Genomic DNA, 8,464 nt, shown 5'->3' on the forward strand with positions numbered 1-8,464 from the left:
GATTACGCCGGCTTGTCGTCCTAATCTTCATTGGGTTCTAGATTACGCCGGCTTGTCGTCCTAATCTTCATTGGGTTCTAGATTACGCCGGCTTGTCGTCCTAATCTTCATTGGGTTCTAGATTACGCCGGGCTTGTGGGACTTGTTGGACTTGCAGGAGGGAAAGTCGTACACATTGTGATTTCCGATGGAAGAGTTTTGGCCCTTAAGTTGTATTCCACTTTACCTGGTTCTACATGGAAAAGGAAGGAAGAGAGAGGGAGGCAGAGACGTTACTGTAATCTGAAAACGTCTGACAACACAGGTATTCTGGATGACATAACACGGTATGTATAAAGAGGTAACAAACAGCTCTTAGAAGCTGGACGTGGTTCAATTAAATCACCAAGGACAGTTAACATACGTATATATTCACAAAATCATGTCCATCCATTCCTCCCCTACAGTTTCAACCAAACGATTAGCAACTAATTCGGATCCCCAAGGCAGGAGGAGTTCAGCCATCTTTGGAGAAACACAGATCAGTTGGTCTGGACTTTGATGAAGCAGGGAGGAACTCACCCACAAAGCACTGAGGAATGGGGAGGGTTCCATCATCGCAGGTGGTGGCCACAGGGTAGCCGCACCTCTCAGCTCTGTTCAGACAATAGAAAGCAACGTGCTCTCCATGGAGGATTCGATTGGGTTTCAGGTCTGAGATCCAGATCTTTCTGGCATTGTAGAAGATACGTCCTCTTTTGATGCCAACTGTGCAGGGAGCTGCGTGGAGAAACACAGTAAGTAGGACATTTTCTAACAGACAATGAGAATGTGGTGTGTGGTAATCCACTCAGTCCTGGGCTGACACTAATTAGACATTGCTCTCCCACATTTGGACAAACACATTGCTGAAGGATGAGTTTTCTTCTCGCCACCATCTCATTTCTTTAGAACCAAGGAGCTTCTACTCATTTATATGCAGAAACATTCTAAAAATAGCTCTTTAAGTTTGCTTTTCAGGCAGACTTCTGAAACCAAATCCCAAATCTTTCACGATAATATCATTTAAATAGACATTTCATCCTGGAGCAGATCTTATCTCCTCATCACTCACCCTTGCAGACGGGCTTGGATGACCAGTTTCCGGTGTTTTGGCACCGTATCTCCGGCTCCCCGACCAGAGCGTAGTGCTCATTGCAGGCATACTTCACCTTGTCCTTGTACCCGTGTTGTCTCATTACAGCAAACGTGATAACACCATTTTTAATGTTGGTTGGGATCGGGCAGCTCACATCTGGAACAGAATAGCCAAAAGGAATGAAACAGATTCTATCAAACTGCCCTGAAGAAAATATAGAATAAAAAGTGTTTCTATTTGCTTTAACTTTCTTAACAGAAGGAAACAATTTGCAATGCATGTCATACTTATATATGTATATACAGTTTAGCCAAAAGGCTCATGTTCTGCTAAATCCACTTCCTGAAGGTTCTCCAGCAGTACTACTCGTCCCCATACCTGGACTGACGTCCCAGAAGTGAAGACAGTCTGTCCTCTCTGTCCCTGGCTTGTTTCAGGTTTTAAAAAGTGTGTTGCTCCAAGCAGCCAATCAGGAATCAAACCCTATATAGTGTCATCGGGGGTTTAGCCAATCCCAATCAAGGTAGGCCCTCCCTTTGACTCCTCCCACAATTAGGCAGCTCTGCTCTGGCACATGGCACCATGAGAGGAAGTACCTCCCCCTCTTCCCAAGATGGGCATGTGTGGGCGGAGCCAGTCCAGCTCACACAGACACAGCAGATTCTGAATGTGGCTCCTATGATCCAATATTCAAATGAGGAAAATCAAGGAGGAGCTAGAAACTTAGAATACTGAAGGTTTCTGGACCGACCAGACCAGGAGGAGGAGGAGAACAGGAGGAGGAGGAGGAGGAGAACAGGAGGAGGAGGAGAACAGGAGGAGGAGAGGAGAACAGGAGGAGGAGGAGGAGAACAGGAGGAGGAGAGGAGAACAGGAGGAGGAGGAGAACAGGAGGAGGAGGAGGAGGAGGTGAACAGGAGGAGGAGGAGGAGAACAGGAGGAGGAGAGGAGAACAGGAGGAGGAGGAGAACAGGAGGAGGAGGAGGAGGTGAACAGGAGGAGGAGGAGGAGAACAGGAGGAGGAGAGGAGAACAGGAGGAGGAGGAGAACAGGAGGAGGAGGACGAGGTGAACAGGAGGAGGAGGTGAACAGGAGGAGGAGGAGAACAGGAGGAGGAGGAGAACAGAAGGAGGAGGACGAGGTGAACAGGAGGAGGAGGTGAACAGGAGGAGGAGGTGAACAGGAGGAGGAGGAGAACAGGAGGAGGATAGGAGGAGTTTAAAGTTTCTTTGAAAAGCCACAAGACCAATATTGTTGATATACTTTAACTGCTGAGTCAGCACATGTCTGTGTACCTCGACACTCAGGTGGTTCAGTCACAGTCCCGTCAGCCCTGCAGGAGCCTCTCTCATGGTCCGGTGCTCGAGGTGTGTTGCACTCATATGTCCAGGTTTGCCCATAAATGGTGTTGGAGCCACTGACGGGCCTGTCATGAACAATCCTCCCATCTCTTGGTGGCGTGGGGAGAGGACAGTTCACAGCTGCAATCAGAGAAACTATCACCACACGCTCTTCGGTTGCTGCCATGAAAAGCAAAATGAAGCAAAATTCCTGGCCGGTTTTAAAGTAATGCTTTAAATCAATCAGAGAAAAGACAGAAACATGCAGCTTGTTTCCTCTGCAGCAGAGCAGGATGTTAAAGAGGTCATAGTGTTTCTGTTGACCTGTTACATCATGAACTCTGGGATTATAAAGAGACAGAATCATTCATGGAAGATGGTTTTTAGTCCTGAATACTGTTTTAGTCAATCCACCTCCAAAATGTATTTAAAAACCATCTGCAAGTGACCGAAGACACTGATGCTGGTGCCCACATTAACTGTTGATCTCCTTTCAGTGTCTTCGCAGTGTTTTAATATAGATTAGATATTGAGACGTTTATTTTTGAGTTATTTTGCAACATTTTGTCAGAATATGTCAGGATATGTAGATTAACAGAAAAACAACCACTACATGAAAATTATAGTCTAATTATAGAAAAACACAGAAACAATAATTCCTTTAAATATAATAATCAAAGAAGCCCTCATCTCCTCACTATGTGAGTGTGTGTGTGTGTTTTCTATTTCTCTTACATATATCAGACATATATAATAATTCTAAAAGGACTGAGGATGAGTAAAGTAAAGTAAGTAAATATTCACAATAATAACTATGCAAGCGCAGCGACATAAAGAAGATAACACATCAAACTACTTCCAGATGAAAACCAGAACATCTGCATTCAGTCTTCTTCTGAGTCTCTTGTGTCTCTTGTGTATCATCCCCCAGTACCTTTACACAGAGGTGGCTGACTGCTCCACGAGCCGTCGTGTAAACACCTGCTCTCATTGGCTCCGACCATCACATACCTAACAAACAAGAGTTTCCACGTTTTTCACCAGGTTTTCTGTGAACATGCTGTAGCTCATTAAGTTTAGTCTACAAGTGAGTTGCTGTCATTTCCTCTTACCCTTCATCACAGGTGAAATTCAGCACACTTTTGTACGGAGCCTCTGTTTTGCCCAGAGCCAGCGGCTGCAGAGGGCGGGGGATTGGACACATCTTAGCTTCAGACAAAGTACAGAGAGAGAGTTCTGAATCTAAATCACTTGGTTCTTCTGCTTCCTAGGTTTCACTTGATCGAATAAAGAAAAGCTTTCTAGGTTTCACTTGATCTGATGAAGAAAAGCTTTCTAGGTTTCACTTGATCGAATAAAGAAAAGCTTTCTAGTTCCATCTGTTCCTCGCTTCATCAACAAACTACATGTTCATCACAGTGAATAAACAGAAACACAAGAAGGTGTTGAAATGATGAAACGACAGATGTTTGTTCAAGAGATTTTAACTGTTTCATCCATCCATCCATCCATCCATCCATCCATCCATCCATCCATCCATCCATCCACCCATCTATCCATCCATCCCTCCATCCATCCATCCACTCATCCATCCATCCACCATCCACCATCCACCATCCATCCATCCATCCATCCATCCATCCATCCATCCATCCACCATCCATCCATCCATCCATCCATCCATCCACCCATCCATCCATCCACCCATCCATCCACTCATCCATCCATCCATCCATCCATCCACTCATCCATCCATCCATCCATCCATCCATCCATCCATCTATCCATCCATCCCTCCATCCATCCATCCATCCACTCATCCATCCATCCACCATCCACCATCCACCATCCACCATCCATCCATCCATCCATCCATCCATCCATCCATCCATCCATCCATCCATCCATCCATCCATCCATCCACCATCCATCCACCCATCCATCCATCCATCCACCATCCACCATCCACCATCCATCCATCCATCCATCCATCCACTCATCCATCCATCCACCATCCACCATCCATCCATCCATCCATCCATCCATCCATCCACCCATCTATCCATCCATCCCTCCATCCCTCCATCCACTCATCTATCCATCCACCATCCATCCATCCATCCATCCATCCATCCATCCATCCATCCACCATCCATCCATCCATCCACCCATCCATCCATCCACCCATCCATCCACTCATCCATCCATCCCTCCATCCATCCATCCACTCATCCATCCATCCACCATCCACCATCCACCATCCACCATCCATCCATCCATCCATCCATCCATCCATCCACTCATCCATCCATCCACCATCCACCATCCACCATCCATCCATCCATCCATCCATCCATCCATCCACCCATCTATCCATCCATCCCTCCATCCCTCCATCCACTCATCTATCCATCCACCATCCATCCATCCATCCATCCATCCATCCATCCATCCATCCATCCACTCATCCATCCATCCATCCATCCATCCATCCATCCATCCACTCATCCATCCATCCATCCATCCCTCCATCCATCCACCATCCACCATCCACCATCCCTCCATCCACTCATCTATCCATCCACCATCCATCCATCCATCCATCCATCCATCCATCCATCCACTCATCCATCCATCCATCCATCCATCCATCCATCCATCCACTCATCCATCCATCCATCCATCCCTCCATCCATCCACCATCCACCATCCACCATCCATCCATCCATCCATCCACCATCCATCCATCCACTCATCCATCCATCCATCCATCCATCCATCCATCCATCCATCCATCCACTCATCCATCCATCCATCCATCCCTCCATCCATCCACCATCCACCATCCATCCACCATCCACCATCCACCATCCATCCATCCACCCATCCACTCATCCATCCATCCATCCATCCATCCATCCATCCATCCATCCATCCATCCATCCATCCATCCACTCATCCATCCATCCACCATCCATCCATCCATCCATCCATTGAATCAAAGACACAGGTGTTAGCCTACGGGAACAAGCCAGGTTTGACATGCTCCACCCTCCAGTGGCAGTACAGGTAATTCTCCCAGGTGTTGCCGTTGAAGGTGAGTAGCCCCGTTCACACGTGAGGATCAGCTCATCTCCAACCTCATAAACATGTTTCAGGGTTGCTTCATCAATCCCATCAGTGACAGGAGGTCGGCCACACACTGCTCAGAAAACAAGTATTTTAATGCAAATTCAATGTAACATCAACATTCCAGGAAGGAAGCTGAACACTTTAATTGAAAAGCAGTGTCGTTGTTTGTGCAAATGTTAAGAGACAAACAAACAAAGACACTGATTCAACTCCCATGATTACGATGATGTAATAGCAACAAAACCAACAAAAACAAATCAATTGTGGATTGATTCCTTTTACCTTTCTTGGATGTGACAGAAGTGTAGAAGACTGCTTGGCTGAGGAGCAACAATATGAAAGTAGGAGCCATCTTCATCATATGGGTGAATGGGTCTCTGCAGTGTCCCCTTGTATGGGGGGGTGGGGGGGAGGGGGGGGTGAACTTACAGGCTCCTCCAATCAGATCCTAGCTTCAGCTCCCATTGATCGAGCACAAAGGTCACAAGTCCTCAGTATATTTACCTAGAGTTGGCTGATAACCCCCCAGTGACCAGGAGACACTGTCCAAACACAAAGTACAATGTTTGGGTCATGATGCATGAAGAACTTCATGTTCTGGTTCAGGACGGATCAATGACTGCAGTCAGTGATACAGAGACAAACAATTTCACAACAACAACAACCAAGAAAAGAATATGTGCCACACTTTGTTATTAAATTAAATATTATTATATTAAAAAGTGCTGCTTTTTGAATAAAAGATGCTGTGGTTTATATCAACATGTTAAAATATTGACCAATTTAAATTGGTTGGATCACCAATAATCCTGCGTGTCCCGAGGACCCAGCTGTGTGTTTGTGTTTTTCTGTCAAAGCTTCTTTTCTTCTGATAATTATGTCCCATACTTTTCTACTGAACAGTACAGTTGTTTGCTCTGATCTTAAGTTTTCCTGTGAATACTGGGCGTGGGGTGGAGGTCTGCAGGGGCAGAGGGAAACTGAGAGGAGCAGAACTGTGAAAGACTTCGAATGGCAAAGAAAAGAGGTCATGATAAAAGCAGTTAAAAACAATTAGGAACACATTTCAAGGACACAATCCATCTTATTATTTGAAGCAAAGAATGGAAAATGTGGGTTTGTTGGTGATGAAATAATGAATCATTCTGCTTGTGATTAACAAAGTGTCCATGTCCTCTCCTGGCTTCAGGAACAATTGTGAACTAAAAGCAAAATGCACCAGCGACAGATCAGCTTTAAAACAGAATCAGGGTGAGACCCTTGGGCCGTGGCGCCAAAACACACTCAAATGTACATGTAGAACCTCCTTGAGCCTAGGAACCACTGATGTAGGACGCCTCCTAACACCTTTCCTTATCTCCTTTATGAAGCCTCCTAACACCTTTCCTAACTCGTTTAGGAAGCCTCCTAACACCTTTCACTAACTCCTTTAGGAAGCCTCCTAACACCTTTCCTAATCTCCTTCAGGAAGCCTCCTAACTCCTTTCCTTATCTCCTTTAGGAAGCCTCCTAACACCTTTTACTAACTCCTTCAGGAAGCCTCCTAACACCTTTCCTTATCTCCTTTAGGAAGCCTCCTAACACCTTTTACTAACTCCTTCAGGAAGCCCCCTGACACCTTTCCTTATCTCCTTCAGGAAGCCTCTTAACACCTTTCCTTATCTCCTTTATGAAGCCTCCTAACACCTTTCCTTATCTCCTTTAGGAAGACTCCTAACACCTTTCACTAACTCCTTTAGGAAGCCTCCTAACACCTTTCCTTAACTCCTTTAGGAAGCCTCCTAACACCTTTCCTTATCTCCTTTAGGAAGCCTCCTAACACCTTTCACTAACTCCTTTAGGAAGCCTCCTAACGCCTTTCCTTATCTCCTTTATGAAGCATCCTAACACCTTTCCTTATCTCCTTTATGAAGCCTCCTAACACCTTTCCTTATCTCCTTTATGAAGCCTCCTAACACCTTTCACTAACTCCTTTAGGAAGCCTCCTAACACCTTTCCTTATCTCCTTTATGAAGCCTCCTAACACCTTTCCTTATCTCCTTTAGGAAGCCTCCTAACACCTTTCCTTATCTCCTTTATGAAGCCTCCTAACACCTTTCCTTATCTCCTTTAGGAAGCCTCCTAACTCCTTTCCTTATCTCCTTTAGGAAGCCTCCTAACTCCTTTCACCTTCCACGGCCGTCCTGTGCAGTTGTCCAAGTGGTGAGAATGTCTTTGTTGAATCAATAATTCTTAACAATCTCAGATTTGTTGTTTCCATAATCAGCCACAGTTGTGGAAGATGCAGAATCTAGAGAATCTAGAGAATCTAGAGAATCTAGATCTATAATGATATCTAACAGTAGGAAACAGGAAGGAGAAGAAACACACAGGAAAACAAAGAGGAGGACACCACCAACTATTTAAATGCAGCTTGGCATTAATTCTCAGAGCTTTACTGGTTAAAACACATCTGTGTGTATTTCCACTGCCCCGCTGCACGGAGCTGTGTATCACCTATAACACGCTGATCTCCTTTTGAGGCTCATCACTCTTTTTTTACGACCACGCGTTCCATGTAAACGGAGATAGTACCAGGAGTAAATATGTAATTCTGTTTTTTTCCACATGATGACGCTCCAATCCTAAATTCCTGCTATGGGACAAGGGTCTTCCTCCTGCTCCTCCTCCTCCTCCTCCTCCTCCTCCTCCTCCCCTTCCTCCTCCTCCTCCTCCTCCTCCTCCTCCTCCTCCTCACAGCAGATCCTGTTGAGTGACATCAGCTGTGGAGCAGCATCAAGTTACACAAACACACGAGAGACTACAGCTCTCTTCAGGAAGTGTACTTTCAAAATAAAAATATGAACAGTTGATCCGTTTTAAACAGTTAAAGACA

The 8,464-nt window shown here is 45.5% G+C and overlaps 1 protein-coding gene across 6 annotated transcripts in view; it reads right to left on the reverse strand.

Moving 5' to 3' along the window:
* Positions 1-5,979, reverse strand: part of LOC308110023 (beta-2-glycoprotein 1-like) — a 6,210-nt gene extending 231 nt beyond the window's left edge. For 3 of the 6 annotated variants that reach the window (XR_013935355.1, XR_013935358.1, XM_080464019.1), the window contains exons 1-8: positions 5,872-5,979; positions 5,480-5,659; positions 3,570-3,666; positions 3,392-3,468; positions 2,413-2,598; positions 1,094-1,273; positions 562-759; positions 1-232 (exon numbers count right to left, since the gene is read on the reverse strand). The exon at positions 1-232 is cut by the window's left edge. Coding sequence is in view for 2 of the 6 variants with exons in the window: in XM_080464019.1 (XP_080320145.1) it covers positions 123-232; positions 562-759; positions 1,094-1,273; positions 2,413-2,598; positions 3,392-3,468; positions 3,570-3,666; positions 5,480-5,659; positions 5,872-5,950 (1,107 nt within the window). In the remaining 4 variants the exon portion in view is untranslated. The remainder of the gene's footprint in view (positions 233-561; positions 760-1,093; positions 1,274-2,412; positions 2,599-3,391; positions 3,469-3,569; positions 3,667-5,479; positions 5,660-5,871) is intronic. The other 3 variants (XR_013935356.1, XR_013935357.1, XM_080464020.1) reach the window with 3 other exon arrangements.
* Between the last annotated feature and the right edge of the window lie 2,485 nt (positions 5,980-8,464).

This window comes from Lipophrys pholis (assembly GCF_963383615.2).
Source record: "Lipophrys pholis genome assembly, chromosome: 5".
NCBI classification, from domain to species: Eukaryota; Metazoa; Chordata; class Actinopteri; order Blenniiformes; family Blenniidae; genus Lipophrys; species Lipophrys pholis.